At 43.0% G+C, this 22,788-nt stretch overlaps 1 protein-coding gene across 1 annotated transcript in view; it reads left to right on the top strand.

Annotated features, from left to right (window-relative positions):
* ABCC4 (ATP binding cassette subfamily C member 4 (PEL blood group)) overlaps positions 1–22,788 on the top strand; it is a gene marked incomplete at its 5' end in the record, with an annotated part of 231,070 nt that overhangs the window by 161,315 nt on the left and 46,967 nt on the right. The window contains 2 exons of the mRNA XM_073580457.1: positions 16,268–16,357; positions 18,330–18,502. Of these exons, the coding sequence (XP_073436558.1) occupies positions 16,268–16,357; positions 18,330–18,502 (263 nt within the window). The remainder of the gene's footprint in view (positions 1–16,267; positions 16,358–18,329; positions 18,503–22,788) is intronic.

The raw sequence follows: 22,788 nt of genomic DNA, 5'->3' as shown, positions 1-22,788 counted from the left end.
CAATCATCAGTGCAAGTTGCTTCCGCCGGTCCGGCGATCACTCCGATGGTGGACTCGCGACTCGTCTCTGGTCCAGGGGAAACCTTTTCCCCCGGAACAGTGGTTGGTGGTGACGACCGATGCAAGCCTGCATGGTAGGGGAGCAGTTTTCCAGAGTCACACAGCCCAGGGGCGGTGGTCCATTCGGGAGATAAATCTCCCGATCAACATTCTGGAGATACGGGCAATACGATTGGCCCTGCAACATTTTCAGCGGTTGCTGAGACACCGGCCGGTGCGCATTCAGTCGGACAATGCTACAGCAGTAGCATATGTCAACCATCAAGGGGGCACGCGCAGCCAGGCAGCCATGCGCGAGGTTGGGCTGGTACTGCGTTGGGCAGAGAAGAACCGCGTGGTAATTTCAGCGGTGCACATTCCGGGAGTCGAAAACTGGGCGGCAGATTTTCTCAGCCGACAGGGGGTCACGGCAGGGGAATGGTCCCTGCATCCCGAGGTCTTTCAACAGATCTGCCAACGGTGGGGGACACCAGACGTGGACCTTATGGCATCCAGAGAGAACGCCAAAGTACAAAGGTTTGTCGCTCGATCCCTCGACCCGCAGGCAATCGCAGCAGACGCTCTGGTGCTTCCGTGGAGCCAGTTTCGTCTCCCGTACTTGTTTCCCCCGCTGCCTCTGCTTCCAAGAGTCATCAGAAAAATAAGGAGAGAGAAGGTTCCAGCAATTCTGGTGGCCCCAGACTGGCCCCGGCGGGCCTGGTATGCAGATCTGGTTCAACTAGTGGTGGACGTACCTTGGCGTCTCCCAGATCGGCCGGACTTACTGTCCCAGGGGCCGATCTGCCATCCGAACTTAGGGGCCCTGTGTTTGACGGTGTGGCCATTGAATCTTGGCTGTTAACACAGGCAGGATTCAGGCGCGATGTGGCGGCCACGATGGTGAGTGCCCGGAAGCCTTCCTCGGCGAAAGTATATCACCGGACTTGGGAAGTTTTTTTCCGTTGGTGTAGGGATCGCGGAGTGGCTCCTCTGGTTTTTTCGATCCCGAAACGTACTAGCTTTTCTGCAGGCAGGGCTGGACGCAGGATTGGCTCCGAGTTCGCTCAGAACGCAAATCTCGGCCCTGTCGGTGCTTTTCCAACGAAAGGTCGCTTCCGTCTGGCAGGTTAGGACGTTTATGCAGGGGGTCGCACATTTAGTACCCCCCTATAAGGCGCCGACGGAATCATGGGACCTGAACTTAGTGCTCAGAGCCCTTCAGGAGGCTCCTTTCGAACCATTGCAAGAAGTCTCCTTACCTTACCTGTCCAGAAAGGTCGTTTTTCTGGTTGCTATAACGTCTATTAGGCGGGTTTCGGAATTGGCGGCCTTATCTTGTAAACCGCCGTTCCTAACCTTTTATAAAGATAAGGTAGTTTTAAGGCCAGCTCCTCCCTTCTTGCCGAAGGTTGTGTCTGCGTTCCATATCAACGAAGACATTGTCTTACCCTCGTTTTGCCCGGCACCGGTGCACAGGGTAGAAAAGGCATTGCACACCCTGGATCTGGTAAGAGCCCTTAGGAGGTATGCGACAAGAACAGCACCATTCCGCCAGACAGACTCTCTATTCGTGATTCCAGAAGGGCGGCGGAAGGGGCTCGCTGCGTCCAAAGCGACTTTGGCCAGATGGGTTCGCCTGACGATCCAAGAATCTTATGAAATCAGTGGCACGCCGGTTCCGGCAGGGATCAAGGCACACTCGGCTCGAGCAGTGGGTGCCTCATGGGCACTGCGACACCAGGCTTCAGCGGAGCAGGTGTGCAAAGCAGCTACCTGGTCCAGTTTGCATACGTTTGTCAAACATTATAACGTACATACCCAGGCATCCTCGGATGCAAGCCTGGGAAGAAAGATTCTCCAGGCAGCAGTTGCGCACCTCTAATCAGGGGCGCAAATTAGCATGGATTGGGTGAGCTAAGATCCCGCCCAGAGGACTGCTTTAGAACGTCCCACAGTCTCTGTGTCCCCCAATGAGACAAAGGAGAAACATGGATTTTTGTGAGTACTCACCGTAAAATCCTTTTCTCCGAGACGCTCATTGGGGGACACAGCACCCACCCTATTAGCCAGTTGGCATTTACTTATTTTGAGTTATACAAATCCTTGTGTAGGGTTTAGGGTGGCCCCTTTTTCAGACATATAATTTCTTGCCTGAGTTTAAGGCGCGTTCTCCTACTGCTTATGCACTAAACTGAGTTACGCCCGGTCTGGGGGCGAGGGTGTATGCGGCGGAGGAGGAGCTAACTCTTTTTTTGTATACTTAGTGTCAGCCTCCAGACGGCAGAAGCACACACCCACAGTCTCTGTGTCCCCCAATGAGCGTCTCGGAGAAAAGGATTTTACGGTGAGTACTCACAAAAATCCATGTTTCTTCTACGTACTATTTTTTTTTTTTATTTAACCTAATTTTTCTTTTTATCTGCACATTTTTTCTTTTTTTGCCTTTTCTATTAATTACCATTTAATGTATGACCTTTTCGTCATTTAATGAGTACTTCTGTATATTACAAATAGATTTTGAATTTTATCTTATTTTATTTAAGCTTACAAAATAAAGCTGTCCATACCCCCAATGGGCGTTTTTAGTTGCTTTGGCACCATTTTTTCAAAATGTAAAGTATTTTAGCTGGAAATCACTCTTAACTGTGATATACCAGGGACATTTAGTACTTTTTAATGGGACAGTGTAAGGGCATTATTACTGTGAGTGGCACTTACGGTAAATCATTCCTACTTTTTAAGGGGATGCATAGATCATTATTACCTTATAAAGGAGCATTCATTATAAGAGGTGGCTTCGGCCATTATTACTTAATATTGGGGCGCTCTGCTTTATTACTTTGTAAGGGGGCACTCAGGAATTACAATCTTCTAAGAGGCACACATAGGGGCTTCTACGTCTTCTTAGGATAGAAAGTGGCTTGTGACTATTTTGTAAAGCTTAGTGTGGCTCTCAAGGTAAGAAAGGTTGTGGACCACGGCAGTAGACAATGGATAAGCAGAAAAAGTCAGAATTAGTCCCTCTCAAACAAAAATTGTTAAAATTAATACAATACTTTGTATGTATCCCCAAAATTTTGTCACATACATTTACAGTTGTATAAAAAGAAATACACCAAAACTATATAACGAAACAAAATCAGAAACATTGAATCGGTACTCCGCATTATTAAAGACAATCCTGTCTCCTAATCTGAGAGTAGCATAATGTGAATACAGAGATCCTGATTCCAGTGATACATCACTACCTGGGCTGCTTAGTGTAGTTTTGATTATCTCCTGCTGCTAAAAGTGATTTTATCACTAGATTACTGCTTGACCTGTTGCCATGTAGTCCTCCAGATTTATAAGCTCTATATAACGCCGCCCCCTCCACTGATTGGCGGCTATCTGTGTACCCCATACATGGCAGAATGCTGTCAACTGTTGGTGTGGGTGGGGCTATACAAATCTCATAATTCATAGAACTCCTAGTTCAAAGCAGAGAATACAGGTTTTTTTTTTTATCAAAATCACACTAAGCAACCCAGTAAGTGACACATGGCTGGAATCTGGATCTCTGCCCCTACATTATGCTCCTCTCAGATGGGGTGGCAAAAACCAGGTGACAGATTATTTTTAAATGGAGTCTGTCAGCAGGATCAACCCTCCTAAGCTGTGTGTATGGGCATATGGTCATAGGAAGCTGAATGAAATAATACCTTGATATCTAGGATCCAATGTCTTATTCCAGAAAAATCCATGTTTTTTTAATATGTAAATGACCTCTCCCCGGCTATGGGGAGGATATTGCCTGGAGGATAACTCTGCCTCCAGAGCTTATTTTACATGATGGGGGAGTTACCAGTGCGAGACATGTAACTAACACAGAACCTTGTCTTTCAAACACATTTTTTGCGTCTCTCGCACCTCTTCTGCTCTTTTATATTGTAACAATATTGCAACACTGACTGCCTGTGAGATGGAAGCTGAAGCTGAGGGGAACCTGCAGATATGTCCGTTATAATCACACACCGCTCTGCAGTGAGATTAGGAGACCACAGAGCGACCATCACACTGGTAACTCCTTCATGTAAAATAACCTCTGGAGGCAGAGTTATCTTCCTGGCAACATCATCTCCACAGCCTGGAAGAGGTCATTTACATAAAGTGATAAAAGATGATTTCTCAGCAACAAGGCATCTGATATGAGACGTACATGTATCACTCTTCTCAGCAGTCTATAACCTTTATGCCCATATTAATAGTTTAGATAGGTCAAATGTGCTGACAGATTCCCTTTAAGGATTGCAATGGGTGCAGGGCATAATGTGACTCCACCAAGAATCTCCGTGTATTTCTCATATAAAAGGCAACACGCCCAGACAGTTACAAAATGAATCCGACTTTATTCTGCCTGTGTAGCGACGTTTCGGCTCAGTATAACAGCCTTCGTGTTTGAGCAGTATATCTGGACACGTATAGAAGGTATCGTCATCCATTTCTCATGTCTCCTCCGGCAGAGCACAGTTTTCTGAGATTGACTACATTAAGTGTTGTTTTGAACTAAGTGACAAACATTTGCAAACCACTCTATTCCTATGATGGATGGCTTCATACGTTGCACATGAGACCTACAAGTATACAGCATTTTCTGGATGCTGTGCGGCATGCTGTTTCTCACAGTAATAAATCAGTGGAAGTGAAATGGAAGAGACTGGTGTTGTGAACACATATTGTGCTAATATGATTCATTTACAGGACGGATTATTTTGTAAACTATTAATGCCACTTCTCATGCTGCATGCACACATCCTGCAATATGAAATGGAAAAATCTAATCATCTGCTGGCTGTATTGTTAAGGTTTCAGCACATCTGTATGTGTTCTAGTTTTTAATTACAGACCACCAGCATTATTCATTTACCCATTGTTCCCATTGATTTAAAGGGGTTGTAAACAGGGAATTCTAGAACGCGATGTTAGGTCGGAGCAGCCTGTCGTCTCTCTGTCAAGAAGAAGTGCAGTATTCTAAGTAGGTTAAAAACACTTTTGTTTTTTTTCTATAGAGAAGCTTGGGGGAAAAGGCTGTAAAAAAACATCTAAAGCATGCTGTGTATTGGAAAAAAAATACCAAGGACTCCTAGACACAGTGCTAGTGTGGAAAAGCTCCACAAAAATACAGCACGGTTTGTAATAAGTTTCATATTTCCCAATCGGCTTCCAGCTAACATCTGGCCATGGTGTTTTTCATACACAAAAAAAGCACCTAAAAATGTTGCAAAAAAAGAGCTTATTGATTTTTTTCTAAATTTCCTGTGTGTGAAAGCATCCAGAGAGACATTCAGATATTGTGCTTTTTTATTAGACTAAACTCATAGTTTGATTCAATCTTCTTGTAATTAGAGGGCTTGTCCCACTTTAGATACACCTCACCCCCGTATCTCCTCAGCGCAGGACTGTGGTGAGCTGTGAACAGCAGATCCGTAGTGGAGCATGTTCAGAGCTGCTCAGACTGTGGGTCCTAGGTGAGACATGACAGCTTCTGACGCGTTGTGGAATAAAGCAAGAAATCCCTGCAATTGTGATTGCCTTCTTGAACCCTCCTCTGACCGTGTTTCACCTTTTCCTGCACCTCTATCCCTCTTTTGAGGGTACCCGGCTGGAGCTGCCACGGCGTCACCGTTCCTATTGTTCTAAAAATCCCCAGTGGTCTTTTCCTCAGCGCTCCCCAGTGACCGCTTTTTCACCTGGACATGATAATTGTAGTGACAGAACTCCCATTCAGAGTGGAAGAAATCCTGATAGAGTTGCATTAAAAACCTACCGTACATCAAACACTATGAGCCAACCACTGCAACTATACATGTAATTTTTTTGAGTCATTTGGAGCAAAAAAACAGGTGTAAATGCAACAGGAACTGGAAGTATTTAGAAAGAATTTATATGTTTAATTCCTATTTGATCCATTTTTCGTCTTTGCCTCAAACTGCTATGAAAATAATATTTGTGTTTAAAGACTTGAGACCACTCGTAAATGTGGCATTGCGTTATTCTATGAAAGACTGCAGATCCCATCATATATGATGTAACAGAGGTGCATGAGCCCGTTACTGTACTTCATTTCACACAAGTGCATGCAGAAGTTGTTTCTGTTAATTTTGTATGAACATACAGAACAATATGCAGTGCATGCAATGCAAATACAGGAGCTTCTCACAAATTTTGAATATCATCAAAAAGTGAATTTTTCAGTTCTTCAATACAAAATTTGAAACTCATATATTATATAGAGTCATTACAAACAGAGTGATGTATTTAAAGTGTTTATTTCTGTTAATGTTGATGATTATGGCTTACAGCCAATGAAAACCCAAAAGTCATCATCTCAGTAAATTAGAATACTTTATAACACCAGCTTGAAAAAATGATTTTAAAATCTGAAATGTTGGCCTACTGGAATGTATGCTCAGTAAATGCACTGAATACTTGATCGGGCTCCTTTTGCATCAATTACTGCATCAATGAGGCGTGGCATGGAGGCGATCAGCCTGTGGCACTGCTGAGGTGTTATGGAAGCCCAGGTTGCTTTGATAGCAGCCTTCAGCTCATCTGCATTGCTGGGTCTGATGTCTCATCCTCCTCTTGACAATATTACATAGATTCTCTATGGGGTTAAGGTCAGGCGAGTTTGCTGGCCAATCAAGTGATGCTGTTGTTTGTAAACCAGTTATTGGTACTTTTGGCAGTGTGGACAGGTGACAAGTCTTGCTGGAGAATGAAATTTCCATCTCCAAAAAGCTTGTTGGAAGAGGAAGCATGAAGTGCTCTAAAATTTCCTGGTAGACGGCTACGGTCACTTTGGTCTTGATAAAACACAGTTTACCTACACCAGCAGATGACATGGCTCCCCAAACCATCATTGACTGTGGAAACTTCACACTAGATCTGAAGCCGCTTGGATTGTGTGCCTCTCCACTCTTCCTCCAGACTCTGGGACCTTGATTTGCAAATGAAATGTAAAATTTACTTTAATCTGAAAACATCATCTTGGGCCACTGAGCAACAGTCCAGTTCAATTTATCCTTGGCCCAGGTAAGATGCTTCTGGCGTTGTCGATTGGTCATGAGTGGTTTGACACAAGAAATACGACACTTGTATGTCCTGGATACATCTGTGTGCTGGCTCTTGAAGCAGTGAATCTCCCCCAAACTTTTGAATGGCCTTTTCTTAACAATCGTTTCAAGGCTGCGGTTGTCCCGGATGCTTGTGCACATTTTTCTACCACACTTTTTCCTTCCACTCAACTTTCCATTAATATGTTTGGATACTGCACACTGTGAACAGCCAGCTTCTTTAGCAATGACCTTTTGTGGCTTAAGCCTCCTTGTGGAGTGTGTCAATGACTGCCTTCTGGACATCTGTCAAGTCAGCAGTCTTCCCCATGATTGTGGAGCCTACTGAAACAGACTAAGGGACCTTTTTAAATGTTTAAGCTTCTTTTACACTTACCGGGTTTTTGCAGCCCGTTTTTGCGGGCCATATTGCCATCTTCCGCAAAAACAGACCGCAAGAAACCTTCTCGGAAATACAGTGTACTTCAAAAACAAGCTACCGTTGTTTTTGTACCATTGAAATGTATTGCGGCCGTGTCCGTAAGCCTTGGAAAATATTGAGCAAGCTCGATATTTTTTCATGGCTGTAAGTACGGCCCTCACGGCCCTCCTCCTAATTTTTGTGGCCCCATAGGAATGCATTGGGGCCACAAAGATGACCCGAAAAAACTTGGCAAGTGTAAAACCAGCCTTAGGAAGCCTTTGCAGGTGTTTTTTGTTAATCATAATTTGAGACAATGAATTTTGGGTTTTCATTGTCTGTAAGCCATAATCAGCAACATTAACAGAAATAAACACTTGAAACAGATCTCTCTGTTTGTAATGACTCTATATAATGAGTTTCACTTTTTGTATTGAAGAACTGAAATAAATAAACTTTTTGATCATATTCTAATTTTGTGAGAAGCACCTGTATGTACCGTTTATAAACAGTTGTGTGAAAGTGTTTGCCACCTTCCTGATATCATATTCTATTGCATGTTTGTCACACGTAAATATTTCAGATCACCAAATTTATATATTAGACAAAGATAACACAAGTAAGTTATTATTAAGGGAAAAAGAAATGCAAACCTGCAGGGCCCTGTGTGAAAAGGTGTTTGCCCACTGCTTATTTTAATGCTTAAATTGACTGTATTTTATCATATCTTTGGAACGCTGAGTTCAAATTCCCTAGCTACACCCAGGCCCGATTACTGCTACACCTGTTCTCAATCAAGAAAACTTAAATAGGACCTGCCTGACAAAGTCAAGTAGACCAAAAGATCATCAACAGCTAGACATCATGCTGTGATCCAAATAAATTCTGGAACAAATGAGAAACAAAGTGATTGAGATCTATCAGTCTGAAAAAGGTTATAAGGCCATTTCTAAAGGTTTGGGACTCCAGTGAACCACTGTGAGAGCCATTATCCACAAACGGAAAAAGCATGAAACAGTGGTGAATCTTCCCAGGAGTGGTTGGCTGGCCAAAATTACCCCAAGAGCACCGAGACGACTCATCCAAAAGGTCACAAAAGACCCCACAACAGCATCCAAAGAACTGCAGGCCTCACTTACCTCAGTTAAGCTCAGTGTTCATTACTCCATCATAAGAAAGAGACTGGGCAAAAATGGCTTGCTTGGCAGAGTTCCAAGACTAAGGCTAAGTGCACACGTACCGGAACTCTCGCGGAAATTACCGCGAGAATTCCGGAATTCCAGTCCGCGGGAAAATCGCATTTTAAATTCCTGCGATTTTCCCGCGGAAAAACTAGCATTTTGCAAGCGTATTTAGCTTGCAAAATGCTAGCGTTTTCCAAGCGATCTGTAGCATCGCTTGGATAACTGACAGGTTGGTCACACTCGTCAAACATAGTGTTTGACGAGTGTGACCAACTTTTTACTACTGAGGCCGCCTATGCGGCCTCAGTAGTAAAAGATAGAATGTAAAATAAAAAATGGTGTTATTCTCACCCTCCGACGTCCCGCCCATCCGTTCCCAGTAATCCTTTGCGAAAATGCCCGCGATGACGTCAGTTCTCGCGGGATTGCGACGTCTCGCGGTAATTCGCGATGACGTCGCGCGAATGACCGCGAGACTTCGCGATCCCGCGAGAAGGGACGTCATCGCGAGCATTTTTGCAAAGGATTACTGGGACCAGGAGCGTGGAGAGAGGCGGGAAGGCTGCGCGGGACGTCGGAGGGTGAGAATAACAATATTTTTTATTTTAAATTCTATTTTCTACAGGGATATGGTACCCAAAGCCCGGAGGACAGTCTCCTCTCCTCCGGACCGTGGGTACCATCCACAAATGTTCTGCTTACTTTTCGCATGGTGTGCACAGCCACATGCGGGAAATAAGTGGAACAATGCATTCCTATGGGTGCGGGATCGCCGCGATTCCGCAAATTAATGAGCATGCTGCGGTTTTTACCGCGAAGCGATTCCGCCGCGGTAAAAACCGCAGCATTAGCACAGCATTGCGGAATCCCATAGGAATGCATGGGATGCTTATTTTTCGCGTTTTCGCGGCAAAATCGCACGGTTAAAACCGCCGCGGAAACGCGAAAAAAACGCCACGTGTGAACTCAGCCTAAAACTTCTGCTGAGCAATAAGAACATAAACGCTTGTCTCAGTTTTGCCAGAAGCATCAAGGCATTTGGGAGAATACTCTGTGGACTGGCGCAATAAAAATTGAACTTTTTGAAAGGTGTATGTCCCATTACAACTAGCGTAGAAGTAACACAGCATTTCATAAAAAGAATATCATACTAACGGTAACTTGTGGTGGTGGTAGTGTGATGGTCCGGGGCCGTTTTGCTGCTTCAGGACCTGGAAGACTTGCTGTGGTAAATGGAACCATGAATTCTGCTGTCTACCAAAAAATCGCGAAGGAGAATGTTCGGCCATCTTTTCATGACCTCAAGCTGAAGTGTACTTCGCTTATACAGCAGGACAATGATCTAACTCACACCAAGTCTACGTCTGAATGGCTTAAAAAAAAAAAATAAGACATTGGAGTGGCCTGGTCAAATTCCTGACCTTAATCTGATTGAGATGCTGTGGCATGACCTTAAAAAGGCGGTTCATGCTCAGAAACACTCCAACGTGGCTGCATTACAACAATTTTGCAAAGATGTGTGGGCCAAAATTCCTTCAGAGCGTTGTAATAAACTAATTGCCAGTTATCGCAAACACTTGATTACAGTTGTTGCTGCAAAGGGTATACGACCAGTTATTAGGTTCAGGGGGCAATTTACTTTTTCACACATGGCCCTGTAGGTTTGGATTTCTTTTTCCCTTAAAGGGAACCTGTCAGCAGGATTATGCATAGTGAACCCCGCCTTAGGACAAGAGCATATCATTAACACAAAACTGAAAATAGATTAGGAAACAGCCACACGACGGATTTCATCAACCAAGGTATCATTTTATTTAGTATAACGGTGCCGACCTGACACTGTAGGTTACTGTGCACAATCCTGCTGACAGGTTCCCTTTTAAAGGATGGCCTTCATTTAAAAAATTTCATTTTGTGTTTACTTGTGTTATGTTTGTCTAATATTTACATTTGTTTGGTGATCTAAAACATTGAAGTGTGACAAACCTGCAAAAGAATAGGAAATCAGGAAGGGGGGAAACACTTTCACACAACTGTGTGTGTTTAGATATGGATGGCGGTAACTCCCCTTGGAAGCATTGCTCCTCTGTACTAATAAAGTCCATTGGAGTCAGTATGTTAAGGTACTGTCACACTAAGCAATATCGCCAGCAATATCGCTATAACTTGTGACGTTATAGCGATATTGCTGTGTGTGATACTTACCTACGACCCGCTCCCCTGCTACTTATCGCTGATCGCGCGAGAACGTCCAGGACTATTTCTCATCGTCAGATTCCTGCAGCGCTTCCTGTGGAGAGACGAGCGTGGAGACGGGCGGGAGGACGCAGGATCGCCTGGTGTGACAGGTAAGTAACGACCCCCGTCCCCTGCGATGTCGCTGGTGAGATCTGCCTGTGTGGCAGCTCACTAGCGACCACTTAGCGATGCACCAGCGATCCTGACCGCGTCATATCGCTGGTCGGGATCGCTGGTACATCGCTAAGTGTGACAGTACCTTAAGTGCACGGTGGCTGTAGACTCTGCAGTAAAGCAGCCATATAAGCGCTGCCAGGAGAATGAGCCCTTTGTGCAATAGCCATACAAATTCTTTACCTTACCATCAGATTATGTGACCCCGAGTGAAGGTGGATGTAATACTCTGCGTTTCTTTCAGGCTTTGCTCTGGTTACCAGCTCTTTATTGAGTCATGTTGCTGTTACTACCCAGGTTTTGATTTGAAGTCTGTCTAATTGGAAAAATACTGGAGTGCAGTCTTTGGCATGATGTAACAAAGGAAATAAGACAATTGGATTTCCTAATGTGTTTAATATGCAACTAATTCAGGCTGAAAACACTTCAGTGAATTAAAAGATTAAACAACAATGAACATATTTGTTTTATTTAGAAGTGTCATAGCATAAATTCTTACATAACTAAGAACATCTCCTGAAACATGACATATTAATACTTGTCATTTTAATACCACAGTTTAAAGTGACACTCCACTTTGGCCCTGTGTGTTTGCCAGTAGCTCTACACTCTATACATATGGCACATAAATGATTTTTTTTTTTTTGACGCATCAGATCCTTTTCTCATCTTTGGCACCTTTATTCTCAGCCAAGGTATTGGCCAGGGACCATTTGGCTACTTTACTGCCAATTCATCAGAGTTTACTCCAGAAGACTGTCAGAAAATGCTTTGAAAATCCATAACTGTTTTGTACATTGTGGAGTTGTGCAAAAATGTAATATTCACGCTTGTTTTATGCAACTGAGGAGCAGCCGTGGTAGGACACTGGGGTGGCTATGCCCGCTTGTCAAATTCATCAATAGTGGTGGTATTTCTTGCGTTAGAAATGTCACTCCCATTTCGAGAGTGACTAGATCAACACTTCTGGTGAAGCACATGGAGATGCACGCCACTGATAAGATATGTCAGCTTCATTCCTGCATTACTCTCAATGACAGTGTTAAAGGAAATCTGTCAGCAAGTATTTGCTCTGTAATCGGAGAGTAGCACGATGTTGGGGCAGAGACCCTGATTCCAGCAATGCACTTACTAGGCTGTGTGTTACTGTTTCAATGCAATCCATTTTTTATCAGCAGGGTATTATTACTAGGGGTGTACATGGCCCCCTCCCCAGTCTGGTATATATGCCCCCCAGCCTCGTTTATATGGCTCCTTCCTTCCTGGGGTATATAACCATTCCAGCCTGGTATGTATGGCCCCTAGTTTGGTATATATGGCCCCTCCTTCCTGGGGTATATAGCCCCTCCATCCTGGGATATATAGCCCCTTCATCTTGGTATATATGGCCTCTCCATCCTGGGGTATATGTAGCTCCTCCATCCTGGTATATATGGCCCCCTCCCTGCCTTGTATATATACCTCCTCCCAGCCTGATATATACAGTGAAGGAAATAATTATTTGATCCCTTGCTGATTTTGTAAGTTTATCTGCTGAAAAAGACATGAGCAGTCTAATTTTAAGGGTAGGTTATTTTTAACATTGAGAGAATATTAAAAATAAAATCCAGAAAATCACATTATATAAATTTATATAAATTTATTTTCATTTTACAATGAGAAATAAGTATATGATCCCCTACCAACCTGTAAGGGTTCTGGCTTCTACAAACCAGTTGGATGCTCCTAATTAACTCGTTACCTGCATTAAAGACAGCGGTCTTACTCACCTTTATAAAAGACTCCTGTCCACAGACTCAATCGGTCAGACTCTAACCTCTACAACATGGGCAAGACCAAAGAGCTTTATTAGGATGTCAGGGACAGGATCATAGACCTGCACAAAGCTGGAAGGGGCTACAAAACCATAAGATGCTGGGTGAGAAGGAGACAACTGTTGGTACAATAGTAAGAAAATGGAAGAAATACAAACATGACTGTCAATCGACATCTATCTGGGGCACTATGCAAAATCTCACCTCGTAGGGCATCCTTGATTATGAGGAAAGTGAGAGATTAGCCTAAACTACACAGGAGGGGGGAATTAATAATGATCTTAAGGCAGCTGGGACCACAGTCACCAAGAAAACCATTGGTAACACAATAGTTTGCCAATAAACACCTGGATCATTCTGTGACTGATTGGGAGAAGTTGCTGTGGTCAAATGAGACAAAAATTGAGCTCTTTGGCATTAACTCAACAAAATTCCTCCTGGCATGTGCGCAAACCTCATAATCAACTACAAAAAAGTCTGACTGCTGTGCTTGCCAAGAAGGGTTTTGCCCACCAAGTATTAAGTCGTTTGCATAGGGATCAAATACTTATTTCTCACAGCAAAATGCAAATAAATTTTGTATAATTTATACAATGTGATTTTCTGTATCTTATTTTTGATATTCTATCTCTCAATGTTAAAATTAGCCTACCCTTAAAATTGTAGGACTGTTCATGTCTTTGTCAGTGGGAAAACTTACAAAATCAGCAAGGGATCAAATAACTATTTCCTTCACTGCATGGCCCCTTCTGTCCTGGGGTTTATAACTATTCCATCCTGGTATATATGGCCCCTCCAGCGTGGTATATATGGAGCTTTCATCGTGGGGTATGTAGCCACTCCAGCCTGGTATATATGCTCCCCAAGTCTGGTATATATTGCCTCTTCATCCTGGGGTGTGTAACCCCTCGAGCCTGGTATATATGCCCCCCCCCAGTCTGCTATATATTGCCACTCCAGCCTGGTATATATGGCCCCTCCATCCAGGGGTATCTGTAGCCCCTCTATCCTGGCATATATGGCCCCTCCAGCCGGGTATATGGCCCCCATCTACACTATACAATGCTTAGAAAAAAACCAAACACTTGTACTTGCCTTCCTTCCTCTCCCACACAGCCTCGTCCTGTTCAGTGTGTTAAGAGCACAACAGGTCAGCAGTGAGAGGTGATAGCAGCCTGTACTGTAATCACTGCATTTGCTCTTCGGCATCTTCTCCCCAGGCAGCTCCTGTCATCACATGCACTGACCAGTTTGTGCGATATCAAGGGGAAAATGAAGCATGCCCTGCAGGCTACATCAAAATGGCCATGATCTCCTCCCACAGCTGTGACCGGGACAGCCCATGGGGCGTGCCAAGGTCACAGCTAGAGGCAGGAGGAGCGGTCTCAATGCAAAAGATGCGGTTGGTGTCCGAATGCAGGCTCTTATGCCCATGGCTGCCGTAAGCGAGATATGAAAGTGCTCAGACACACCCCCACCAATGAAAGTGGCAGCCCCCAGTGGCTAAAGTAAAAAAAAAAAATAAAGTAGTTAATTTAATTTTATATTAAAAAATAATTTGATATAATCAATAATTATTAATACAAAAATTAAAATCACGGCACATTCCCTTTAATAGATATGCTAAGAAGTGGTAGAGCACATAATGGCACCCCTTGATAGTGCTATAGGTTGAGTTATCACACAAACCTGTGACCTTAATGCACTCTACCCATCCTAATGTTCCCAGAGTGTGGTAGATCTCTTTGGCCTCAGGAGCAGTTGTTAGGATTTCATAACTTGCAGTTTTCTTTTATATATTGCTTCTACATTTCTAAGCTTATGGCATTGATGACTCATCCTTTGGATTTGCCATATAGTAAACCAATGGGGGTCCAACTCCCAGCGCCCCCACTAATCAGCTGTTTTTAGCTTTGATGGCGGCAGAATGTAAAGGGTGAACAAAGCCAGCATTTCGTGGCTCCATTCACTGTGCATCGGCTCCTGCCGAGAACTGCAGCTCAGATCCTGTTGCATTGAATAGAAAGTGAACTGCAATTCTAAAAAAATCACATACCATACAGATGCGGCCTTTCCAATACCATTTCTGATGAATAAATGCACTACAAGCAGGATGCAGAACTGCAATTCTAGGCTGAGGCCACTATACAGGGAACAGGGCCATGCTGTGCACACTTCAATCACTGTTTACACCGGGCTACCACCAGAGGGAAAAGCAGGTGATTAGTGGGGGGACTTTAGCCTGGACAATCTTTCATCACCGGAGGTTAGATGAGTAGTTCATAACGGTCCATGTGCCTCCCAATCCCTCTCTACCAGACCGTCTATGGTGGGAAGAAGTTGTATGCAGAGGTGGCCGTGCAAGTTTATGATATACACAGCCTAGAGTGTTCTGTAATACCCCCTTTACCATAGTATTTTATGTCCTGGCGATTTTTATCATTCATTTGTAAATTTTTCCATTTAATAAAATGTAGGGTGATATACAGTGGGGGGAAAGGTATTTAGTCAGCCACCAATTGTGCAAGTTCTCCCACTTAAAAAGATGAGAGAGGCCTGTAATTGACATCATATGTAGACCACAACTCTGAGAGTCAAAATGAGAAAACAAATCCAGAAAATCACCTTGTCTGATTTGGCAAGATTTATTTTGCAAATTATTGTGGAAAATAAGTATTTGGTCATTAGCAAAAGTTCATCTCAATATTTTGTTATATATCCTTTGTTGGCAATGACAGAGGTCAAACGTTTTCTGTAAGTCTTCACAAGGTTGGCTCACACTGTCGTTGGTATGTTAGCCCATTCCTCCATGCAGATCTCCTCTAGAGCAGTGATGTTTTGGGCCTGTCGCTGGGCAACGCGGACTTTCAAATCTTTCAAATTTTAAGTGGCAGAACTTGCACAATTGGTGGCTGACTAAATACTTTATTTCCCCACTGTAACATTGCTAAACATGTAGGAACATGCCCAAGCAGCACAAGAGTCAGAAAAAAGGTCCATTGGCTTATGGCTTATGAAAAGCAGGTGATTCTTTCCGGCTATAAGTGCCCTCTTTCAGACCCTGTGTAGCGCTCCACATTATATGGCGGCAGACAATTATTTACAGCCACAAGATTATACTTGCAAATACAAATGAATAGAATATCTACTGGGAAAATAACAAATGGGAAAATGACAGTAGAAAACCATTAGTAACAAACAAAACAAAAATCTATACAAAAGAGACATCTTACTCATTCACAATCATCTATTCTTTATCATTTGTGTTTTATTATATTCCATTTTCTATTTCTCAAATAACAGGAGCCAGTATTATTCACTGGGACAATGAGGAAAAACCTTGATCCTTTCGACGAGCACAGTGATGATGAGCTGTGGGATGTTTTAGAAGAGGTACTGACGACACAATACGATGAATTTGTGATCAGCTACAGTCTTTCTGTAAGGCCTCGTTCAGACGTCAGGGTTTTTCACATACGCAATAACATGGTATCAGTGTCTTCAGGTTTATTCATGGATTGATAAATTACAGAGCGTCTCCTAGCCAATGTTAAACACAGACCACGCATGGACTGCTCACTGAGGAGTTCCGTGTGCTGTACGTGTTTTCATGGACCCACAGACATGTATTGTCATTTTACATCTATACTTCCAGAATAAAGCACATGTCTACGTGAGTTTGGCACTGCAACCATTTCCATGAAAAAATATAAACTTGAATAGAAACATATATTATAGTGTGTCCATGTTCAATATTTGAAAAACACAGAACACGTACGTGTGAATGAGGCCTAACATTTATTTGTGCATGTGAACAGTCTGCTGCTTTATCAGGTTGTTTCTTCAGTGTAAATGTTTTAATTTTTATTTCCTAAATCAATAATACACATGAAAGTAAGAAACTTTGTAATATATCTTATCAGAGGAATCTGTTTTCTCTCCCAGGACTGATCATTTATATTCAAAATTCTCAATTCATGGGTAGGATCTGTATTCAGTGATGACAGATTTTCACGTTACTGAAAGTAGAGATGGCAGCTGTCAAAGGGAACCCAGTCAGGTTCCGCCGTGCCCCCGAACCACCAGCAGTTGTGTCTACATAGCTAAATATCCTGCCTAACAGTCCCTGTATTACATTACACACACAAAGTATTTCTAAAGTCTGTTTATGATATGTACATGAGGCCTTTGACTAGTCCATGAGGCGTTGGTGTCCCAGACTAGTCGGCCCACTTACCATGTTATCACTCCCTCGTGGGATTGATAACATGACTCACAAGGGACGTCATCTTCGCTAGTGCTAATCATACCTTGTGCATGCGCACTTCTTCTCTCCCTCACAGCATTGTTCCTCTGAAGCCAGGGGTACAGGTGCAGGCTTCAGATAAACACACTGTGCATGTTCAGAAGTTCTCTTCACTCCCAATCATGCACACTGTGCCTCTCTGAAGTATACACCGTAATCTTATGGTTGGTACCCTGGTTAGAATTGTATAATGTACAGTTGGAAAGGAACAATTCCATAAAAATATTTTCACGAATGACCACCATACTTGTGCCACCTCCCTGTACTTGGGCCGTCACACTGATCTTTCATACATTCTTTCTAAGATAATAAAGTCGGCCATACACATGAGTCTTCTGGTGCCCCTGTATACATTAGACCATCAGCTGAACCTGACATTATTGGCGGGTTTGGCTGACATTAGTCTAACACCTTGAACCAACTGCCTGAAACATCAATGTCTGTCTCAAGCATTATTCTATATACATCTGAACAAATGTCTATTACAACACAAATTGTGTATGAATACCCTCAGGATCAAGTGCCGTGGTCATTTTGAAACACAAATGTGGACACAATATTGTAATTGTTTTTGTGGGTTACATAAAGGCATTTTTAACAACTCATGTGTCAGCAATATGCCTCTTCTGGACTTGCTAATAGAGTAAATTGACACCAACAAATCTATTGATTTCCATATAAATAGTGAATGGATAAAAAGTTAGAATATTATGCTCATGTCCAACATGAAGAATTTGCTAAAAAGCTTCAGCAAATACCAATCTTTGGTTTTGTGCCTTCAGAGTTTTTTAGAGCAGATCCTCTACAAAATCCTCAAAATCGACTTCAATAACTATTCTGATAAGTTGCTATGGGAAGACCACTTAGCTGTTTTACATGAGAAGTTTTTTTTCCTGATGCGGTTTTCATAAATACCTGGTGGGATAAAAGTGCATGTCACTTCTTTGAAACAGATCCTCAAGGAAACCTCTCCATACTAGGTACTGTCTAGTCAATAGGCTGCAAAAAAAACAACTCTTCAAAACCGCTTCTTTATTGTGAATATCCTTTCTGCCGCAGGTGCAACTGAAGGAAGCGATAGAAGAATTACCTGGGAAAATCGAGACTCAATTGGCCGAATCTGGTTCTAACTTTAGTGTTGGCCAAAGACAACTTGTGTGCCTTGCCCGGGCAATTTTGAGGAAGAATCAAATACTTATAATAGATGAAGCAACAGCAAACGTAGACCCAAGGTATCTTTTCTGTGCTCATTACTGCACATATTATTTAAAATTTTGGTGAAAACAACTGTTGTGAAAAGATTTTGTGGAGTCAATATGAAATATTCCAACATACATTTAGTAATGTGTCTTGTGTTCATGTGTGACAACTGAAAAATCATACATGTAAATGGGGTTTTATCTGCCACGCCTTTCAATAAATGTGCATAACTTCTGTCACATGCTGTGGTCTGCCAGTCTCTGCGTTCCTCTCTACGTTCAATATGATGAACTGTAACTCTCTCTTTGTGCCCTCGGAGATATCACCCAGTCTCATAATGACTGGCCACAATTAACATTACCACCTCTTGTTTTCCATTCTGTATCTGGGCCTTCTATAATGGTATGGCAATATTTCTATACCTTGCACACCCCCATGTGCTTTGAACAGTGCAAATAACCATTTCCAATGCATCATAGCATGGTGATCTTTTCCTGCTTGCCCTGTCTTTGTAAGCTGACAATCTCCATTCCTCCTGCCATGCAGATACTAGGACTACAGTCCTTACTACTATTTTTTATTTAGCCCCATATGGCTTCATCTCCTTCAAGTGACCAATCCTGCCTTTTGGCCTTTATAGTCCAGGGGCCACATTATCAGGATCAGTTTTCAAGAACCACAATAAAACCTAAAGCAGTATTATGATCAGGGACATTTATAAAATATTATAATTAAATGCCATATACTGTGTGTCAGATATATGCAAGTTAAGAACTCCAACCTATTACAAAAATGAGAAGTCACCTTCTCCCCTATGTGCATTGTAGAAAGGAAGAGACCATGCATTGTACTCCCTCCACAATACTTGGAGAACCTGTCATCAGAATGTTATGCCCCAAGCTAGTGACATGTATGTAAAGGCGTGTTCATGTTGATTACATTCTTCCCTTTCTTGAAGAAATCTGTTTTAGGCTATGTGCCCACGTAGCGTTTTTCAAGCGTTTTTTTCCTGAGCAGAAACGCATGCCCTTGCCAGGGAAAACGCATGCGCTTTTTGACACGCGTTTTTTGACGCGATTGTCAAGCGTTTTGACATGCGTTTTCCTATGCGTTTTTGTAATTAGTGTATGTGTGCGGAATCGCATGCGATTCCGCACAATTAATGAACATGCTGCGTTTTTTTCCGTTAAGCGTTTCCGCAGCGGAAAAAACGCACCATTAGCACAACATGTGCGTTTTCCATTCTATTACATTAGATGCTTTTCTTAAGCGTTTCCGCAGCAGAAACGCTTGTCTAAAAGCGCTGCAGAAACGCTTAAAAAATGCAACGTGGGCACACAGCCTTAATGTTTTAGAGAAATCCATAGTTGAAGTTGTATGCTAATGAGGTGCAAGTGCACTGGGCAGGCTCTGCACTTAGTTCTCATGCCTCTCTCCCTATTCCCCACCTGCCGCTTGCCTCCTGTATTAGACTCATGTTTCAGTGACGTGTCAGTGAGTGGCAGTGATTATGGAGATAGGCAGGAGAACTGTAAGTGCAGAGTCCACCCACTGCACTTGCACCTCATTAGCGTACAATTTCAACTCTGGATTTTTCTAAAACAGCAAAGCTAATTTCTACAAGAAAGGTGAGGATTTATTTGGCATTAAAGTGCCTTTACATACCTGCCATTAGTTTGGAGTATAAAATCCTAATGACCAGTTCTCATCAATGTGCGTTGGTAAAACGTATTTCACTACCCCCATAACACTAGCTTGAAGAGAGCCTCATTCATGTATGGCCATCCCTCCATGTCATCTGGAGTGCTACACAGCGGTGAGGACCGTTTTGCTCATATTTGGGGGTTCCAGAGTGAGACATAGTGAGTCTTGGCTTCTTATCTGCTTTTGCGCTGCACTGTACCATACCTTTTCTCTGTGGCAAGGAAGATAAATGTCTGAAGCCAAAAGAAACAGACAAGCGTGTCTTTTGACCAGATGGTTGGAGGCTGTACAGAATAGTCCTTTAAAAATATATTATTCCAAGCAAATACTATAAAACACCAGTGTAACATAAGTTACCACCTGGGATACATGGTGTGTTGTTATCCCAGGTTGAGTAGGACCACTTTAGTAAATACTGTAGGTATCTCGTCTATAATCTAAGACCCCCTAAAAGGATAGAACATGTACAGGTTATGATGATGCCCTAAGACAAGATAATTTTGTTGATGCCCTAAGACAAGATAAGATAATTTTGTTCCTTGTTGGCCAGAAAGCTAAGCAGGACACCAACATTACCAGAATGATTGGAACTTTTGATAACCAAGCTGAGAGGGTTTATCACACCTTCAAAAAATATTGGCAGATCTTAATGGCTGATCCAAACTTAGATGGGCTCATCTCACAAACACAGAGTATAAGATGCAGAAGGGGTAGGTCTATTGGCGATTGACTGGTTCCTAGTCATTTCCAGAGATCTGTCAAACCGGAGACCTATCTGGATAGAAAACCCTGCATTTTTTTCAGATGTGGGAAATGCTGTAGATGTAATTGGATGACACAATGCAAAACCTTCTGTAGTGCTGCACCTAGAAGAGTCTTTTCAATTAGGAATTTTGGAAATTGCAAGTCAATAGGACTAGTGCATAAAATGACCTGTACATGTCTCCAAAAAACCACTCGGGAACTTAAGAAAAGAGTGGGCAAACTGCTGGGGGATATCAGAAATAAACGGGACACCCCAATTGCAAACCACATGAATGCTGTCCATGAGGTACAGTGAAAAAAGATTTTGATTTGTATGCTTGAACTGATAAAACCAAAAGTAAAGGGAGAGAATTTGGATCAAACCATCTTGAAATGAAAAGAAGAATGATATTCAAGATGTAATCTTTATCCCCTAAAGCAGTGAGGGCCGGGGTAATTAATTTTCCGGAGGGGCCACATGAGAGACGGTGACTGTTGTGGAGGGCCGAACCAAAAGGCAGAAATTAATACTACTCAATATTAATATTGAAATTTAGTCATTATTATATTATTGATAATTATAATAATTGCGTCAATTAATTAATAATGAGCGGAATGAAGTATGCTGACATCCCTCTATATATTGTTTGAACCCGAGTACAGCCCCTTCTGCATATCGTATGAGCCCCACACAACCTCCCTCATATGCGGCATGAACCCCACACCAGCGTCTCTCCCATATGCAGCATGAGCCCCACACCAGCCTCTTCCCCATATGCGGCATGAGCCCCACACCAGCCTCTCCCCCATATGCGGCATGAGCCCCACACCAGCCTCCCCCATATGCAGTATGAGCCCCACACTAGCCCCTCTCCCATATGCGGCATGAGCCACACACCAGACCCCACCATATGCGGCATGAACCCCACACCAGACTCCCCCCCCCCCCCCCCCCCCCCCCCCATGCGGCTTGAGCCCCACACCAGACTCCCCCCATATGCGGCATGAGCCCTACATCAGCCTCCCCCATATGTGGCATGTGAGCCCTACAACAGCCTTCCCCATATGTGGCATGAGCCCTACATCAGCCTCCCCTATATGAGGTATGAGCCCCACACCAGCATCTCCATATGCGGCATGAGCTCTAAACAGCCTCCCCTATATGCAGTAAGCATGAGCCCCACACAGCATCCCCATATACAGCATGAGCACCACACAGGTTCCCTATATACACTGCATGAGCCCCACACAGCCTCTCTATATACACTGCGTGTAGCCCCCATAGTCTCTCCATATACTACATGTGCCCCCATAGCCTCCCCATGTGCAGTATGATGCCCCCATAGCCTCCCCATGTGCAGTGTGACGCTCCCATAGCCTCTGCATGTGCAGCATGTCACCCCCATAGCCATAAAAGATGTTTATCTGTTTATACTATTGATCTTAAACAACTAACAGCTTATGTCCTATTATTAAAATGGTACCACTTTGGGGTTAATACTCCTGTCAGTCTGCTATGATAATCTATAACTTTAATCCTCTATTTTTTACCATATTTACCTGTTTATCTGGACATTAGTGTATAACAGGGAAAAGGGAAGTAGAGCTGATGACGAGCGGGGGCACCAATCTGGTCTTGTCTAGGGTGCCAACCTCCGCAGCTAGGTAGCATCAAGTTAATCAGAGAAACATCTTTATTTTCATTATAAACATCATTAATGTTAAAATACCTATCAGATACTGTATATATTACCAGCAATTTTTGGCTCAGTATTCATGACTCCAAAATTGAGGCCACCTTTTGCCAATGTCTGTTCTCATATGGCTGGCAACTTTACTGTGATAGGGATGATTTTTTTGATATCTGTGC

Source organism: Dendrobates tinctorius, unplaced genomic scaffold, assembly GCF_039654945.1.
Source record: "Dendrobates tinctorius isolate UK_male_01 unplaced genomic scaffold, ASM3965494v1 ptg000064l, whole genome shotgun sequence".
In the NCBI taxonomy this organism is placed as follows: domain Eukaryota; kingdom Metazoa; phylum Chordata; class Amphibia; order Anura; family Dendrobatidae; genus Dendrobates; species Dendrobates tinctorius.
Note: the sequence above shows the minus strand (reverse complement) of the source record. Positions and strands in the feature narration are given on the sequence as shown.